At 47.8% G+C, this 19,596-nt stretch overlaps 1 protein-coding gene across 1 annotated transcript; it reads right to left on the bottom strand.

The window, feature by feature from the left end:
• Window positions 1–417: 417 nt before the first annotated feature.
• Window positions 418–4,851, bottom strand: pim1 (Pim-1 proto-oncogene, serine/threonine kinase). The gene is made up of 6 exons (XM_063208707.1): window positions 4,454–4,851; window positions 4,117–4,223; window positions 3,897–3,947; window positions 3,408–3,774; window positions 2,669–2,845; window positions 418–2,434 (listed from the first exon to the last, which is right to left on the bottom strand). The coding sequence occupies exons 1-6, from the start codon at window positions 4,533–4,535 to the stop codon at window positions 2,193–2,195; spliced, it is 1,026 nt and encodes a 341-aa protein (XP_063064777.1). The 5' UTR covers window positions 4,536–4,851; the 3' UTR covers window positions 418–2,192.
• Between the last annotated feature and the right edge of the window lie 14,745 nt (window positions 4,852–19,596).

A 19,596-nucleotide genomic window follows, 5' to 3' on the forward strand; every position in this document is an offset into this window, starting at 1 on the left:
GGCGAGGCAGCCCAGAAGCGGAGCTCCGCTACAGCCTCCAGGATGTGACACTATCAGGACCCCCATGGCATTAGCACCACAGCTTATGTACACACATGGATCATGATAACCCCAGGAAGGCATAATATTAAAGTTTTAACTGGATCAAGCGGGATTAGACAATAAAAGGGCAGGCTGTCTGCATGTCGGTTTTTACTCACTTTGTCATCTGGCCACTGTCTGTGGTCTCCCGCCCTTTTGTGACCGTAGAGTAGACTATACAAATGATTGAAGTATTCTGCACTGCTACTGGCACTCAAGATTCTAAATGGCACTTTGTTACTCTGTATTCATGCATTTATAATGACAAAGTTGAATCCAATGTTATTGATGTGGTTTCATTTTCATAGGTGAAGGAAGGACAATAGAGTCAGGAAGTTCAAGTTTAAAAAAATATTTATTGAAACAGTATAAAAAAATACGTTTCTAAATTTAATTTACATTGCTAATTCAGTTGACAGGAAGAAACAAAAATCCCAAGCTGCAATCATCTGCAGCTGGGAGGTGAAACCCATGTAAACTCATACACACATCTCATTCATTCTCCAGAACATTCTCAGCTGAGACACTCCAACAACAATTGTCAGTAGACTTTCAATACACCATGCATTGAGAGACACAAGTGCTTTGAAGGTTATTGGCATATATTTACAATTCATCAAACCTTAAATAAAGGTAAAAAATAGGTCTTAAATAATTCTGTGGGCCCTTCAGAGTGAAATGGAAAACAAAATCTATAAATAAATAATTCCATATCTTTTGCAAAACACAAAAAAATTGACCTCACTCAAATAAATATTATTTACACCGCATTGTCTTGGAATTTTTGAGGTTCAAGACAAAAATATATAATTCATATATCTATATTCTTATATTTCATATACATATTTACAGATATTAACAAAAAAAGAGCAGATCATAGGTTTCCGTCAGTATTGTAGTTGCATTGCTGTGTTGCATACGTGACTTATGTGGAGTAGAACTGTTTGTATATGGGGGAATCTTAGAGGAGAGGCAGAGAAAAGAATGAAAAGCGCAAAGAAGCGAGGTATGTCTGTTTTCAAAGTTGCAGATTGCTCGTGAGGTTGTCTGGTCTGAATAGAATAGAATAAGTAAAGTAAGTCATGTTGTGCTTGCTGCAGGAAATTGTTATAGAGTTAAGAGGGAAACCCTTTCAGCGTGGTAGAAAAAAAGAAGAGAGGAAAAGGTAGCAGTAGTAGTACTAGTAGTAGTAGTAGTAGTAGTGGTGGTGGTGGTGTGGCTATCCATTTCAAGTATAATTCGACATTCCCCCCACAAAACAGTTTTAAAAACTCTCCCACAGAAGGCACTGAACTGGAGACCCGCTGGAGCCTGGGGCCCACGACAGCGGGGTCTCCTGGGACATAACTGGGGCACAGTGGGAGCCTCTCAGACTGCGAGTGGCTGACAGTAGTATCTTTAGTGGATCTCACATCTCTTGCCGACATCTTGGTCCGTCACAAGACAAAACAAGGCCGGCCCCGCTGCAGGTTCAGCAGGGTGTAGACAGACAAGACAAGACACACAAACAAACACATACATCTTTGTGCCGTTTACACAGTCTGAAGAGGATGACATAAAAAAAAAGACTCCCCACCAAACCCCAGTCTTTCTGACTTATGCCCACATGCGACTTTAAGAGGTATGGTTCTTCTTGACCATTTCTCTCGCGCTCAATAGGGCAGGTGAGGCAGGAGGATTAAGAACCAAAATCGCTCTCTAGCCTTCACCAACGCCCCAACAGTACACAGTAGTACTCATTCACTCCCTTTTACAGTCCACTTCAGTCGTGACGCAGTTGCTTGCGCAAACAAAAGAGAAAAAAAGCAAACGTGCGCCTCTTGCCACTCTCCACAGGTACTTGGGAGTGCGTGAGCGTACGTACACACACACGCTCACCCTTCACCTTCAGTCCACGAAAGGGCAGAGGTTCCCAGGCACTGGGGCCCGGAAGTCCATTTGTTTGGGACCTCGTGTTGGCGCAGGGAGTTCGCCAACAGGCGTAGCAGGCAGGCAGGCCGGGCCAGGCCAGGCAGGCAGGGCGTGCCCGTGCGTTTTGAGTCCCACCTCGCCCTGCTGTAACGCAGGGGACTGTCCGTCACTGTCAGTCTTGTCACCTTTCACCCAGTCTTTCACTTGCTGCCCACGTTGACGGTGGGGAAGGGCGTGGAGTCGTGGGCCAGGCTGTGCAGGCGGATCTCCGTGCCCGCTGGCTTGATGGTCTTCTCGGTGCCGGAGGTCGTGATGATGGTGGAGGAGGAGGTGGTGGATGAGGAGCCGCTGCCCTGCATCCACGGGTGGTTGAAGATGTCCTCGAAGGACGGCCTCTCCGAGGGCCTCAGCGCCAGGCACCACTTAATCAACTGCTGGCATTCTGGAGAGCGAAGGAGGGAGGGAGGAGAGGAAAGAGAAGAGAGGAGAGAGAAAAAAAAGAGGGTGCGTCAGAGGCGGCAGTGACTCAGCAATCAGGCACACACAAGAAACACAAGCTCTGTAAACAAACAGTGGGGCGCGTCTGCTAAAAGGATCTAAGGGGGTTATTATCGGGCAATGAGAGAGACAGAGAGAGAGAGAGAGAGGGAGACTGAGAGAGAGAGAGGAGGCTCACCTGCTGAGACTCGCCGCCTGAAGAGCACTTGTGCGCGGATAATCTCCTCGTCCTGTTCGAAGGGGATGTCGCCACACACCATGTCGTACAAGAGGATGCCCAGCGACCACACTGTCGCCGAGCGCCCATGGTAGCGATGGTGCCTGATCCACTCGGGAGGGCTGTACACACGAGTGCCTGGCAAAAGCAAAACAAAGAAAACATTAGTTATGCAACTGACATTCAAAGGAAAGCGCTGCTCATCTAACACATTTTACTACAGGCAACTTACTACTTTTACAATCTGTTGACAAAACTATTAAAATATATTCAAACGAGGCTATAAATGCGTTGTTATAAAATACAACTCAGTCATATAATTCAGGTTAATCCGCAGGATCATGTGCCTGTGAGCGTGACAGTAGGTGTGCGTGTGTGTGGGAGGGGTGGTTGCCATGTGACTATGTTTACAAACTTTGAGTTGTAACTATTCCCACTGAAGCCAAAGGGGGGCGCTCCAACCAATAACAACCGGTTGACCTCTTTGACGCACCAAAATAAAACGATGTTGTCTTTTCGTTTTCAGTGGAATGTTTGGTTACAATAAAAGCCAATTGATCAGCACAACACGCTTAATTTTCGACACCATACATTGTGTAAATGACGATTTGATGGATAAATCGACCATTTTGTGGAATAAAATGGCTACACATATGCAATTGTACTATATTCATAAAATGTCCAAAAAATGCTTGCTTACCATCAAAATCAGTGTAAACTGTGTCCTTCAGCAGTGCCCCCGAGCCAAAGTCGATGAGCTTGATCTCGCCCGTCCGTAGATCAATCAGGATATTTTCATCTTTGATGTCTCGGTGCACCACGCCAGAATTGTGGCAATGCCGCACTGCTTCGAGTACTTGGCGGAAAAAGTTCTTCGCCAGCTCCTCTGGCAAGGCGCCTTTCTCCGTGATAAAATCGAAAAGGTCCTTGACGGTCTCCGGTCGCTCCATGACAATGATGAAGCTGTCTGGCCGCTCGTACCAGTCCAACATTTTGATAACGCCACGAAATCCGGTGGCCACTTTCTTCAGAAGGACGATTTCCATCGGGACGCGGCTGCCATTGGGCTGAAAACGGAGCAAACGAATCTGATATTAGGGATTCGCTCGTCGCCAATTCACACATTTTGTTATTTACCGGCATGATAATGCATCATACAATTCGCTTGATGCAAAGGTAATTCTCTTACCAATTCTCCCCATTCGGTCACCCGATCCTTCGCAACATGCTTGATGGCAACCTGTCAGAGGAATAAAAACATAATGTTAGATTACTGCATACTGTCGGGGTATCTTAAATGTATTAATCTTTTGGGTGAAAAATATATTCCACCTTTAAGGTTGTATGCAATGTTGTAGAGAAATTTCCAAATAACTGCAACGTTCAGAATCATTATAAAGAACACCCACCGGCGCGCCGTCAGCAATCCTCAAGCCAGCATAGACCGTGCCAAAGCCTCCGCTTCCCAAAACAGAGCCGACCTGGTACACCTTCTCGAACGGCTCCCTTTCTTTAACTAGAAATACAAATACAACACATGTGGCTTTAATACAAATATGCAATGGAAACCACAATAAACGTGAGTACATCTACTGGTTAAAATGTAATAGTTTCCAAAATGGGTTACGGAGGCAAGCGCCCCATTATCCAGTCTTGTGACGTTCTCATTTGAAGCGAAGCAATTAGCTTGCTAGCTACCGCATTGCTAGTAGCCAGCCACACCAACAACACACAACGTCCTCTAACCTTGATGAACTTGAAGCTGGATTTTCGCCGGCATATCCACGGTGGAAATATGAGTTAGAGAGTTGAGTTTCGACAGAAGCATTCTTATAATCCGCAAATTAAATTATTTCCCACGATTAGTCCAAGAAGTAGGTCGAATTCCTCCGTCGAATGCAAGTGATGCCGCCAAGAGTCCACGTTGTCGAAGTGGGCCAAATGCGGTGAAAATCCTTTTTCATCTAGCGAAGGTATTTGAAAAGTCCGTAATCAGTTCTGTCCGTCGAGTCAAACAGACTTCACTCACGAGGAAAAAAACAATAACAGAGACGTAAATATTATGGTCTCGTTGCGAGAAAAATGAAAATACGAGGTTACAGCCAAGTCCCGCTGTTGTGTATGGTCTCCACGCAGCGACACCGGCTTTCTGAATCGGCTGCACGGGGGCAGGACAAACTATATATCGATAGTAAATGGGAGTCGCCGTTGTGTTGGACGTCACGCATTCCCCACCCATCGCCTTCTCCTCTACCAATGGGGATATAGTATTCCGCCCACGAGGATGTCAATCACATATGAAGATAGAGGAAAATGACGCTGGCTAGACTTGACGTGGCGGGAATTAAAACGCGCCAAAGAAGGCAGAATTGTGATTGTGTTGCCGCATGGGGGAGAACCCGCGAATTCAGTGATGTTTATTTTGAAAAAGGCAACGGCTGTAGGCAAGCGACTGTTCTTGGGAAGTGACCGGTTAGACTGTTAAATGAGGCTGACATCAGTGTTTTTGGACGATGCAAACGTTTGAAAGTAAACTGATATTATAATTAAAATGAACTGGACTTTTGAAATGGCCGGGAAATTGATTCCACATTGAATGTCCTATGACCTTTGCAATAAATTTAGACTATAATGCATAGATAGACCTATATTTAACTATTTATTTACAATGCAATATAGCCTAATTCCTTTTTCAGCAGCCTACTATATCCACACTTTGACGCTACATTGGGAGGAAACTTTCAGTTGGCCATATCTACACAGCCTATGGAATGTTTTAGGTGCGCCGTAACGCCACTTTATAACAAACTGAAACTGCAACAATAGCCACGGAGTTTGCATCGGTCTATGCAACAAAATACTCTGCATTTGCCGATGTGTTCATTATTCTCGCGTGTTAACTATAGTTTAATCTGTTTGTATAGCTGCTAGACTAATTGTGTGACCATGGTCAAACAATGATCTCCCCGCCACCAAAGCGTTATGGAAAAGAGGCGCATACCAGACATTCTTTCTGAATGGGTGGCCGCGATTTCACTCTGTCCCAGGATGTGGGAAACTCGAGATAAAAGGCATCTATTTACCCAGCGGCCCCCTCCCTCTCTTGTCTGTCTTTCCCGCTCACATATTGTTTGAAAAGTAGCCTATGCATCAGTTTGACCTGAAGTGCAATGACAACAGAAATGGAGTGTATAGCTATGGCAAGGTAGGCTACACAAACTCCATGGGGAGAAAAGAAATCATGAATAAGTGGGGGGCTTAAAATTCCACTTGACACACACAGAGCATTTGTGAATCAGTGTATCCTTGCAGGTGGTTAAAAATGAAATAAAAATGTATTTCCTATCCCCCCTCCCCCCAAAAAAAACCTATCCTGAAGAACAGCATCCTGCTTGATGTGATCCACTGTTTCAGTTAATGAGGCGATTTTGCAACATCACTTTAAAGCCCGCCCCACCGCAGTGCCAGAACAGTGTGCACATCACATAGCCCTGTCTCTGGCCAAGAATAGAGCCTTATGTCAGACCTATAAGGCTTTGCTAGTGGCTTCCCTGGCCTGCAAGAGGAGTGGGAGCCTCCAGAATATGTCACCGGGCCTCTCTCCACAGCTTCGTATAGCCTAGCTTATGGGATCTGTGTTCAGTGGCAGGGCAGGGGGGCTAGGTCGGAGGGTTGGAAGGGAGGCGGGAGGGGTCTGTGAACCAGAGAAGTCTTGGTCGGCCGGGAACCGTTTAATGCCAGTGAAATGACAGCACAGCTCTGTGGTGATATTTGGGTGCCCGGCCCGCTCTCGGTTGCACCCTCGCTGGACGCAGGCAAGATAGAGTGACAGCAACATAGCGGCCCCATCTGTCAAAAGACCGCCGAAGCTTTTATTAGATCTGCGCTCCTCAAAGCATGCATGCAGCAGTGGAGGGCATGGATCTCCTGTTGCACTGCCACACACACACACACACACACACACACACACACACACACACACACACACACACACACACACACACACACACACACACACAGACACACAGACACACACTTACCCCATGCCTTTTCTTTGACACCCCCCTCCATCACGCGCAGGTTTGCAAGCCGACAAACCCCCCCAGAGGCCACCCCTCTTTTTTTTTCTGACATCATACTTCTGTCAGAAGAGGCTCTCTTATGGGCGTTATTTATGGCCACACCACCCCTCCAGCACATTAGTGCATTTATTAAGTTAAGTTGAGACTGTGAAAGATGGTGTAGCGCAGTTTTTAAAAAATCTTTCCATCAAAGTGACCATCCGTGATGTGCAAGTCTAAAGTAGAAGACCGAGAGACTTAGCGAAAAAGTGTATAGTGTGTATGAGAGAGAGAGAGAGAGAGAGAGAGAGAGAGAGAGAGAGAGAGAGAGAGAGAGATACGACCATTGATCAATGTTAAAATACTGGGGGACCTGCTTTAGTCATTCCCTTGCACTGCTGCTGTGACAGTGACACCCCACTGTAAAGGGTCGTGTCCTAGGCTGATTCTTTGGCACCTCACCGCTACCACCACCACCTGTCATTTTAATGACAATGATTATCTCAGTAACACAAGTGCAACAACTCAAGTCTGTTGTCACTGGAGGCTTAACAACCTTCCCTTTCTCTCTCTCTCTCTCTCTCTCTCTCTCTATCTCTCTCTCTCTCTCTCTCTCCACCCCTGCTCCCGTCTCTCCTCCACTCACTCCAACCCTGTTGGATCCACCAGGCAATTGAATTGCCAGCAGATTGCTTTGCCTTCCCTTCCACCACCACCACCTTACGACACTGGACTGGGCCGCAAAACAATCCGGACCGCGAAGCAATCACCCTCACAGCTGTCTCCACATTGCACACGCTGCTGCCTTATTGAGGGTCGGCGGAGGTCCCCACATGGAGAAGGTGACGGGTGCAGGCCCTCTGTCGGCTCTTGTCTTCCCCAGTGTCACTCCTATGTCTGCCTGCCTCTGTCTTTCACTGCAGGGAGCCCCCCCCCACCCCAAGCACTCCTTTCTGTTCAGTTTCCCCTTACCACACACAGTCGTAAATATATATTTTTTCATTTCCTGCAAGTAGCTTGTGAGTGAAATGCATTGTGTGTGTGTGTGTGTGTTACGAGTGGTGCCCAATACAATACTGCTCTTCCAATGTCATCGCCTTTTTGCTGCTCTTAAAAATAAACGGTGGTCATGGTGGGTGTCACATCCTATGAATAGTGGTGGTTGTCACTGTTATGGTGGCTCTGACCTTTGTTTTTGTGATGGTTTCCATGCTGGGTAGAGAGGAGGGAGAGAGGAGGTGGGTGGGTGTAGAGGGAGTATGGGGATAGGGGGATGTGGTGTGGTGGGGGTGGGCTCTTGGGCATGGAGCGGGAGGCTTTCTTCACATGACTGATGCATAGGCCTGCAGGAATGGTGCGAACACAGGTGTCTGTAATGGTCTAGCCATGCGGTGTGACTGTCCCTCTCCCCTCCCCTCCCTGCCCCTATCATTGCCAGGCAATCACGGGTCTGTGAAGGGGTGGCTTCTGTTTTGGAGAAACGTGGTGTTACTAACCCTCCAAAGTGGAAGGAGATCACCGTTTCATATTCAGTTTCAAATTCTCTGCATGGTCCGCTGTTACTATGCCTGGTACCGGTAGACTGCATGACTGCTAATTGTCTTTATTATATCATAATAATACATTACATTACATTTAGCAGATTTCCCCCCCCAGGGACACATCAGGACACAATCAGCAGCATACAATGTGGGGGACACATAGTATGTAAGGCATAGCAGTCTTCATTCAGATGAATGCTTCAGTTACTGTTAGCGTAACTATGAAACTGGAAAGACAATGTACTGTACTTTGTTTTGAATGATTTTAAGAGGTGGAAAAGATGCACTCACACTATCGTCAATTACTTGTCCTTCAAAGTTTTTAACTGGGTGCTAAATCTCCCATGAAGTGAATGATTTCAAGAAGTGAAAGACAGCTCTTCAGGTGTTTTCTTATTTATTCGCCATGTGCAATTTGAATAATTTTTTTTACGACCAAATCGCTCTATTGTACTCAAAAAACGTCACTCTGTTTACCAAGAGTTCTGTGACCTTTGTGGACCTGTGTCCTGCGGGCCCTCAGCCACCAAGGTTACTAATCTATAGAGTTTCTGTTTGTGTGTATTTCAGTGATTAGCAAATTGGACTTAGCAGCTGTCAGCCTCGTATAGAGTCTGGAAGTGATGTGCTCCTCTCATTTGCCTGTTCCCATGCCACCCCCTCTACACACACACACACACACACACACACACACACACACACACACACACACACACACACACACACACACACACACGCACGCATGCACGCATATACACACGTGCGAGAAAAAGAGAGCGAGTGAGAGAGAGAGAGAGAGAGAGAGAGAGAGAGAGAGAGAGAGAGAGAGAGAGAGAGTGAGGGATGCACAAACACATGCACACCACATAAACACACACACACACACACACACACACTCACACACACACACACACACACACACACGTACACATTTACGCACTCAGAAACAGACTCCCACACTCGACCCCCACCACCCCACCCCTCCTTTCTCTGCCAAATCACTGATGTCCCTGACAAGTGGCTAAATAAAGCAGCGTGGGTCTGGTGAAAGTCCAACCGAAAAAGGAGGCGAGGAAATCAGTATTTTTAGTAGCACACTGAAAGGTCAGCTTAACTTCCAGGGGTCACTTCCAGTGTGGCCTCTCTCTCCTTCTTCCGACCACCCCCACCCCTTTTTTCTCCCTCTCTCTATCCTTCTCCTATTCACTCACTTCACTCATTCACTTAATTTCAGGTAGCTGCACAAAATGCCACACAGGGCCACGTTTTAAGAAAAGGTCTTGACCAGTGGGAGGGCTCTGTGTGCGGAGGGTTGGTGAGGGGAGGGCGTGGGATGGCCTGGGAAAGGGGCCTGGAGTGGACATCAAAGGCCCCGGGGTTATATGGTAAAATGGCCACCGAGCTCCTCGGGTTCACTGGGGGTCAGCTTTCATGTCAACGAAGGCTAGGCACAGGGATCAAGGGTCACCGGCATACCTGTCCAGCAGCACCGAGGCTCCTCCACCAGGAAATTACCCCCCACTTGTCTCAATTAGAGAGCAGGGCCTGAAAGGCGGGCTTTGTTTTGTTTTTTGTTTTTTAAAGGAGGTAGCAGATAGGCAAAACGAGTTCTGGAACTCGGTCTGTGTCGAGATGGAAGGCTGACAGGATGGGCTATGAGGTCAGATGAAAGGGTGAGGGCCCCCCCAGACAACCAGTCTTTTTGCGCGGGGGTCTGTTTGTTTGCGGAGGCTGTCAGCGGAGGGGGGGAACATGAATAACATCAGATAGCATCTCACGGCCCATGCAGGTCAGGTTTTGACTGATATGTTTAACCACATGCGATATCAGCTTGTTTATACTCCCCAAAAGGCATCCCCAATGTTTTTTTTGTTCTTTAAAGCCTCATTCATTACAATAATAGTGTTTTGCCTTAGAATAATTGCCAAGCATCACTCCATCAGCTTGAGTTAATATGCCTTTCCTCTCTCTGACCAAGAGCGATTGGGTGGCGCAGTGTTTGTTTTTCTTTTTTCTTCTTTTTAAGTATGGCGTTTGTGTTGAGGTATAACTGCTATTTTCCTGGCACACCGAGTGTGTCGTTTGGCTGGGAGGTGAATTATTATTGTTATTATTTTGTTTGGTCTAGTCAGCTGGATTCTTGTGCCCTCTCTTATCAGTGTATGGCACTCACACAAACACAGACAGGCAGACAGGCAGACAGGCCAGCCCCTGGGCCAGGCACCAGCCCAGCTTAGCCAGTCAGTCAGCCAGCCCAGGCAGCTATGCTGCATGCGTGTTGTTCCCCCGGCTACTGTAATGGTTTTACGGGTCGCAGAGCTGCAAATTGTCCTCTGGAATGCGATGGATTCAGTTTGGGAAGGCCAGGAATTTGATGAACCAGGGAGAGGGCGGGCTTGGTGAGGGGGAGAGGAGAGGCATGCCATAGCCACCAAAGGCTGGGAGAGAGCGGGTGGGGTGGGGTGGGTTGGGGCGTTTGCGGCATTTTCCCCCATGGTAAAAACAAACAACAGTAAATCCCTTGCTGTGATGTTTAAATGGGCTGCTCTCACTTTTCAGTGTATTGTCACAGTGGGGAAGTATTTGACAGAGTGGGGTTTTTTGTCTTTGTTTTCTTCTGTTTTGTCCGTCTCTTCAGTCCAAGTAAATACATTTAGACAAATCTAGACGTATGTCCACATCCTGGTTGTTCCAGGATGACAGAGTGTCATATACTATGTCTTAAGGGACTGTTTTTTAACCCTTCTTTCCGTTTTTCATTTGCATTTCCTATTTGGCCAAAAAAACGAAGGGGGATTCCCATGCTAAATATTTTCTTCCTCAACGCTTTTTTTTTTGGCTTCCTCAACTGAAAACAGAAAGGCGGTGATGTCATCGTGGAAACATTCCACTCCAGAATAATGGGCTGACTTCCTTGTGTTTTGCAGAGGTGGGCTCTGATAATGAAAACATAGGAAAAACAGAGTCGTCTGGAGGCAGAGTCCTTATAGTAGGAGCATAACAATACTCTTACCAGTAAAAATCAAAATGATTAATACATTGTATTGTATGTACAGTGTGTGCACAACATTATGTGTGTGGGCGTCCGTGCATGCGCGCATACCTCCTGGCAACTGAGTGGATGTCCACGGCTTGAGCACAGGCGACCACACCACACCACACATGTATGGGCTGCATGTTCCGAAATGACTCATAACCTTTACATAGCTCTCTTCCCAGTCGAGGTGAGAGAGGCTGAAGAATGTTTGCAGCAAGGCGGATGGGATGGGATAGGAGGGGATGGGGGGGAGGCTATAGGGGGAGAGGGCCCTTTGTCGTTCTCTAGTACTTTGCTCAGCTTAGACGTGTGTTTAAATAGGATGTGGGAAAACACTTTTCTTCCTAACTATACCGTAGATGACCCTTAACACACATGCCTTACACATACTGTATACACACACATGATTGCGCAGGCGTACACACACACACACACAGAAACACAAAGAGAGAAAGAGAGAGAGAGAGAGAGAGAGAGAGAGAGAGAGAGAGAGAGAGAGAGAGAGAGAGAGAGAGAGAGAGAGAGAGAGAGAGAGAGAGAGAGAGAGAGAGAGGGAAACACACGTATGCACGCATGCACGTATGCACGCACGCACGCACACACATACGTGGTACGCACACATGCACACACACATATGCACACCCACACAGGCACCAAAACACACGGAGGTGGATTTGTGTGGTATGTGCATAAATAAACATGGAAGAGTTTGTATGGATATCCATCTCTGGGTGTTTCCCCTATGTGTCACCAGGGCCGTATTAGCAGCATGCTGGTGTTGACTACACTATCTGTTATGGGCTCCACCCAAACCAGCATACCAGCCCACCTCTCACAGGGAGGGAGAGAGAGAGAGAGAGAGGAATTTTTCACAGAGGATAAGAAGTGGCAGAAATGTGTCTGGCATTCATGCATGCTTGCTCATCTTCCTTTCAAAGTATTCTTCCCAGATATTTCATTGTTTCATTGTTTATTTGCAGCTTAATCAAGAGTGAAAATGTATTTTCCCCACCCCTCCATAGCAGTTGAAAGCATACTGACAGTGCAGTGAGGCATCTCTGTGAGACTATTTTGTGTTGTTTATCGATTGCCATTGTAGGATGAGTGATTACTCATATCTTTCACGATTGACAGTAAAGGGTCTTTTCATTTCTCCAGCTACTTTCCTTTTCGTTTCTGCAGAGAAAGAATCTTTTTTTCTCCTTCACCCCACGCAGCTGCAGTGTCCTTGGGTAAAGGAGGAAATGGGAGAGAGGGCACATGGGTGGCGAGAAAGACAGAGAAAAAGGCAGAACGAGAGTAAGTAATGGAGCACAAATCACTCGTTTCTCTAGAGGCCAAGGAGAAGTGGTGGACTGAAGAGAGAGAGGGCGAGCGAAAGCATTCGAGGCGAGACTTCAAAAAGCACTTATTGCAGCTCTTATTATAGAAATGGCCTGTGTGTGGAAAGATATATGATGGACTGACTGAGAGAGTGAGGGAATTGAAATGAAATTGAAGCTCATTGGGCATAATGGGTTAAATGGAAGGAGATTGTGTTCGATATAAATGGAAAGTGAGAGTGTGATGAAAAAGAAACTATTATTACGATTTCCTTTGTGATCGCCATGTGGTGTCTATTTTCATATCTGCACGTCGTACCTTGTAAATGTTCCTTTCAGTGGCGTGGAAAGAAATAGCTGATTTCTCACCTGCATTAAAAAAAAACACTGCTGTCTTTAATTATGGCGCGGTTTACTTTCCCTGTTTAAAAGAAAAGCAGTCAAGCAGCCTCCCAGTCTGCTCAAATGGAAAAGGGCAGATCTGAGAGCCCACTTCAGTGTTTAGAGGAGCGGGAGAGAGGGGTGGGGGTGGCTGAGCTAGAGAGAGAGAGACAGAGAGAGAGAGAGAGAGAGAGAGAGAGAGAGAGAGAGAGAGAGAGAGAGAGAGACGCGAAAAAGGGTGAGTAAGTGAGAGAGAGTGAGAGACAGAGAAAGAGAGGGAGAGATAGAGACAGAGAGAGGGAAAAGAGAGGAGATGAGTGGGGGTGTGGGGAGAGGGAGAGAGGGAGGGCACATGGCCACCCAGTAAAGCTGCCCTCTCCCCTGCCTCTCCTCACGTGTAGCCCTGACACGCTGCCTGCCTGCCTGCTTTGGCTGTACAACCAGTGGCGTTTCAACAATATGCCCGGATTTCTACTGTTGAAGTGCTCTGTTTATACACATGATGGCCTAGCACATGGCCACGATTCACAAGCATGCACGCACGCATGCACGCACGCACACACGCACAAACACACACACACACACACACACACACACACACACACACACACACACACACACACACACACACACACACACACACACACACACACACACGCACACACGCACACAGTCAGGTCATCCCCTATTTCTCTCTCTCTCTCTCTCTCTCTCTCTCACTCTCTCTCTCTCTCTCTCTCTCTCTCTCCCTCCCTGCCTGCCTGCTTGCACCCATAGTGACCCATAGCCAGGGAGGCCGGAGCGCCAGAGACAAGGCCCAGACCTCTTCACATCAAGGGTGGGAGTTGTTAGGGGGGAGCACCTTCCGACAACCCCTTGAGCAACATTTTCCAAACACTTTCCACCTCTGCGTAAACAATGGCTCTTCTCTGGCCTTGCCGCGTGGTCAATAGCATGACTAATAGCATATGCAGAGTCGTAACTTCCCTGTTGTCCCCTCCACTCCTCCTCTCCCCACCATAGGCTACAATACCACTATCAACACCAGCACCACCCTTACTACTTACACAAATAACACCCCTGGCCCATACATAGACCTGCACATAAACACATGCACACACCACCACCACCATCTCTACTGCACCCTTAGACACATGACCAACCCCAACCCCACATATGCTCATAAACACACGCACACACGCACACACACACACACACACGCACACACACACACACACACACACACACACACACACACACGCGCACACACACACACACACACACACACACACGCACACACACACACTAGCACCCACCTCCACTGCTACCGGCACACATGACCAGCCCCATACATACACAATAAACACATGCACGCACGCACACACATCCACCCAACTCCCATCCCACCTCCAGCTTCCATAGCGTAAGCAGGCATGCAGTAGCTGGAAAACAAAAATCGCTTCACGTGGAACAAAGACGTGGGAGAGCTGGAAAAGGCGTCCCTGCCCATGTTTACATTCACACATGCTGACGTCAGTGCTGAGGCCGGAGCAGGGCAGGTAGGCCTGAGCCTGAGTGTCCAGCCAGCCTGTCAAATAGGCGGCCAGGCCTTACACACACTACACACCTTCCACCAGCCTGCCAGCCTGCCTGCTGTAGCTGGCGTGTGTTTACTGTGTGAGCGTCTAGGAAATGAATTGCATTTATGACTTACGGAGAAAGAAAGACAGACTTGAGTGCACACACTTGCAAACACACATGCACCCACATGCACGCACACACATACACATACACATACACATACACATACACATACACATACACATACACATACACATACACATACACGCGCGCGCACACACACACACACACACACACACACACACACACACACACACACACACACACACACACACACACACACACACACACACACACACCTGAAAAGCGCACGTAGGTAGGTAGGGAGTGAGAGTGAGAGGCAGGCGAGGGTGGAAACGAGAGGGAGCGTGAGTGAGTCCATATTTAGAACAGATATTGGCTCGGAGCAGCGGTGGGTCAGGCATAAGGGGAAACCTGAGCCCGGCTCACGCGTCATGGGTTTACGCCAGCGCTGCCCAGCAGCAGCCCCTGCCGCTCTTTGTTAACCTCAGGGCCAGATCATGACACCATGGGCCCCTGGGCCAGACAACGAGAAAGGGCCCCCTCAATGGGTGTTGCTGATTTACAAAACGATTTAGGTTTTTAGATGTGAGAGACCCTATGTTGTTGGGGGTTTGGGGTTTAGTCATGAGAAAATGTATAAATACAGTTGTTAAAAGAGTGATTTTAACGCAGCATGAGAATAGAAACATAGAGGCTTGGGCTTCAGGGCCCCTTCACTCTTAGGCCCTTGGGCCTGGGCCTGGTAGGCCCGTCCAGTAATCCATCCTTGGTTAACCTTCTCCCATCACAGTGGCTCTCGCCTGCCCCTTAATCCCCCAAGCTCCCTCCTCCTCCTCCTCCGTCCTGCCCTTTACGTACATGGAAGCATGGTCCTGTTTATCTAAAATATGGTACCTGGAACCTTTTTTTGTTCAAAGTGATTCACATCCTCTGCGGCTGCTGCATAAAATAATTGTTTGCTCTGTCCACAGACGTACAAATTGTATGTTTGAATTCATAGAACAGTACGTCAGTGAGCATGTTTAAGCTGTCACTGTTTGCTTTGGCTTTACTGCATAAAAAAACGTATTAATTGTACTGTGATTGCACAAACTTTGGCACGTGTTCTAGGAATCTAAACGAGCAGAACTTGCACTTTTCCTGTGAAAAGTGTAATTAGAGAGTTTTCTGTCGTACAGTTAATGATATTTTACTGTAATTATCCCCACCGAAAACGACTTCTTTGATTTAAGCGACTTCAGATAGCTCTCATACTTCCTTACATAATCTGACCAAGCACCTTGAAGCACAGCCTGAAGCCTCACAACCCTTGCCCTCTGGTGAGTTGTAGGTTTTGAGTGCGTCTTCCCTTTCTCACCTGCACATTTTTTGAACAGTCTACAGCAAGTTGGTTCAGATTCCACATTCCAGCACTGGAATTCCTCTCTTCCACAGTTGAGTAAGAGGTTCCATGCGAGCGTGTGCTATATACCTGCGTTCAGTGGGACACCACTGCGTTGTGCAACTGCCAGAGGAGTAGCAGAGGGCTCTGCCTGGAGACTGCGGAGGTTGTGAGACTTGTGTAAGAGCGCTTCCCAGGGCTGATGGCAGTGTGATATGCTTAATTTACTACTATCTCCTCCTACTTCTTGTCAGGACTTGTCATCCCTCCTCTCCTATAAACTAAGGCATGGTTGAGTAATTCTGAATACAAGATTTACAAAAAAAATCATTTGCATCATGCAGTACTCGTGTCACGTACAATCTAGCACTACAGCTTAACTGACTCACAGTTAAGAATCTGGCTGTGTGTTATTATAGCAATCGAAAATGTTGCAGAGGAGAAGCAATTAAACTTGATATTTAGTACAGCTCATCTGAGCATCCAGGGCGGCTTGCGCTTAAGGCAGCTGTGAACTTTCTTGTGGTAATGGAGACTCCAACTTGAGTGCTTCACCGCCCACAGTTTCCAGCTGGTGATTGCCCTACTCTTATCAGGCCCTGTAGTAATTTGTAGTAGTAGTGGCGTATCACAAGCACACAGGGGAGGCTGACGACGACAGATGGAGACAAATTTCAGTGGTCCCGGGCCCATGGGAGAGAGGGAGCCCATAATTGGGTCCTTGTTACATTGTACAAACTAAGTATTGGGTGGGGGAGCCTTTTCATATGGCTTTGTTCTGGGCCCGGACAAAGTTGTCAGCGGCCCTGCAAAGCACATGGTAAGCCTGTGCAGCTACGCCTCGTGCAGTGGGTTGCATTCTGAGAAAGAAGCCCTCGACAGACTCGACACCAGGGCTGCAGATAGTGCTGACTGGGACTAGGACCAAATCATCTGGAAGGGCCTCCCTCCCAATACATAGAATGCCATGGGGACCCAATTCTGCCCTGCTCTCTCCCTGGGCTTGGGACAACATACCCGGGAGCAGCCTGCTCAACAAGCTCAGGCCCCAGCAGCACGTGGAGGTCAGTCGTGTGTCTGCTCCACAGACAGGGCTGCAGAGGGAACAGTTTGTGAGCTTTGTGCCATGCCATCGTGGAAAGGTTTTAAACAATGGCACTCAGCTGCACTTAAACCGGGCACGGGGAAGAGGGCACAGGGGGCACGCAGGCATGCATTCTGCCCTGTCTACTCCCGACCATTGTGGGAGTACTGAACAGCTGCCCAGACAGGTGTGACCATTGCAGAAACCTCAAGCATGAGGTGGAATTAACCTGTTGGGGGGGGGGGGGTGTACATGCATGCTACTTTCAGATACCATTCTGGAACACTGCGTGTTTAAGAATGAGCGTGGTGTTCCACTCAAGAATCTAACTGTACTAGGGCAGCAATGTTTCAGGGTGGGGGCTCAGGTCAGGATGACAGAGGGGGGATATTCATAACAGAATGAATAAATCACATAGATGACCCTGGGTGTGTGAAGTAATGAAAACTAGAAAGACGCCGTTGACAGACACAAGCAGGTGGCTTAAATACAGTGGCTGAGCATTACTAAACATGTTACACTTACATAGCAGACACCATGACTTAGATCACAGTCCTGCAATTAAATTACGTTTCATTATGTGCTTGCCTTTTTGTGCAAACGGTAAGAATGTCCTTCAGGTGTTGGAAAGGGTGCTGACAACTTAACTCATAATTTCGCAATCTTTTCCATATTTAACTTTTTCTTTCTTTTTCACCTTTTCCAGTCAGTCGAAGCCTCCAAGGTCCCCTAAGCCTCTCTTGCATGCTTATCTCCTACATAGGCCTATCTTATCACATTTGCCACAGGAAACATTGCCTCGTCCACCACCTCCATGCCACCACCACCTCCTCCCTCCCAAGTGTCCTCCCTGCTGCCAACCTTATCTCCAGTCGGACTCCAGATGCGCTCCGCAGAATAAGGTCAGTGTTTCTGCTCCTGAGGGATGAGGAGGAGGAGGAGGGCGGGGGGACAGGACAGAAAGGTAGGCAGTGAGAGCAGCTGCAGGAAGGATCCAAAGGTATATACCATATATATTATATAAGCAACTTCAGGAGCAATTTATTACCGCCCAGAACTGGCTGTCTAAAAGCAGTCATACATCACAAGAATGAGACTGGAATGGGTGCGGCTAAATTGAAGGTTCCTCGGATTGTTGGGGTACGTATGCAGAGTTCTAGAATGTTGCATTGTTGCACACATTGAACACATTAATGCTTTGGAATGTGTAAAACCTTACAGCCTGTAGGTTCATTACAACAAGATGCCTGTACGAGCCATTTGTTTTTGTTAAAGTGCCTTTATTGATGTCTGCTGCTGGGGTTAGGGCTGGGTTAGGGTTTGCAGCTGGTGGGGACTTGTGGGAGTAGGCGTCTGCACAACCTAGTGGGGAGTCCTCCAAACCCAAATCCAAAACCTGGAGCACACATGTGTGCAACACACACACACACACACACACACACACACACACACACACACACACACACACACACACACACACACACACACACACACACACACACACACAGTGTCAACCTCAATCTCTGGCCTGTTCGTCAGCCATCCACGGTAGATGAGCGAAACAACTCTGCAGCCCCCCTGACTACGCCCATTGTTACTCTGGCACGGCGCTAACAAAGGCGGGATCAGGGACAGTTTGGGCCCACAATGAAGTCATGCTGCTTCGTGAGAAACTCAAGGGGGCGGGGTGGTGGGAGTTGGTGCGAGTTTGTTGGGAGTGGGGGCTCTCAAGTCCATTTTACTTGGGAATCAGGTCAGCGCAGTTGCCATAGCCTTCACTGACACTTTTCCAAGAGTCTGTGAAAAAGAGAGAAAAGAAAAGAAAAGTTCATGGTGGCCTCCCTCCGTCCCTCCCTCCCTCCCTTCCCAGAAAGTATGCAAGCACTGTAACCCAGCAGGGAGGATGTTAGCAACAGGGCCCATGCACATGGTGTTCAACACGGGGTCTGAAACAGGCAGCAGTCTATGGGTCAGGCCTTGGAGGTTGCCTGGGCTGTTCAGGTGCACAGCGGCGACATATAAATCAGGGGAAACAAAAGAGGTGTGTGGATGCAAACGGAAGCCTCTGGTTCCTTTTTCCAGTGAACACGGCTTAGTATCGGTGACCGAGACCTGGGTTTATGGTCAGAGTGACATGCTACCGTGAGGCCACCCATTCATTCAGGGTTATGGCTTCGGATGAGGAAGTAATTCTATTAGTGGGCCTGCGGGCGAGGCCGGGGGATTTTCACTCTCCCCCCCCTACTAGACAGAAAATGTAAACAACTTAAACTGTCAGGTGGATGCGGTTGAGCACCTAGCAACGCTGAAATGTTTGATCCGGTTGGAGGGGGGGGGGGCATTTCTCCTGGTCAAGCCTATATCGAGGCGGGTGCATTGTAGTGTTTGAGGTTTGACGTGACTCACCTAAGTCAATA

This window comes from Engraulis encrasicolus, chromosome 10 (genome assembly GCF_034702125.1).
Source record: "Engraulis encrasicolus isolate BLACKSEA-1 chromosome 10, IST_EnEncr_1.0, whole genome shotgun sequence".
Classification (NCBI taxonomy): domain Eukaryota; kingdom Metazoa; phylum Chordata; class Actinopteri; order Clupeiformes; family Engraulidae; genus Engraulis; species Engraulis encrasicolus.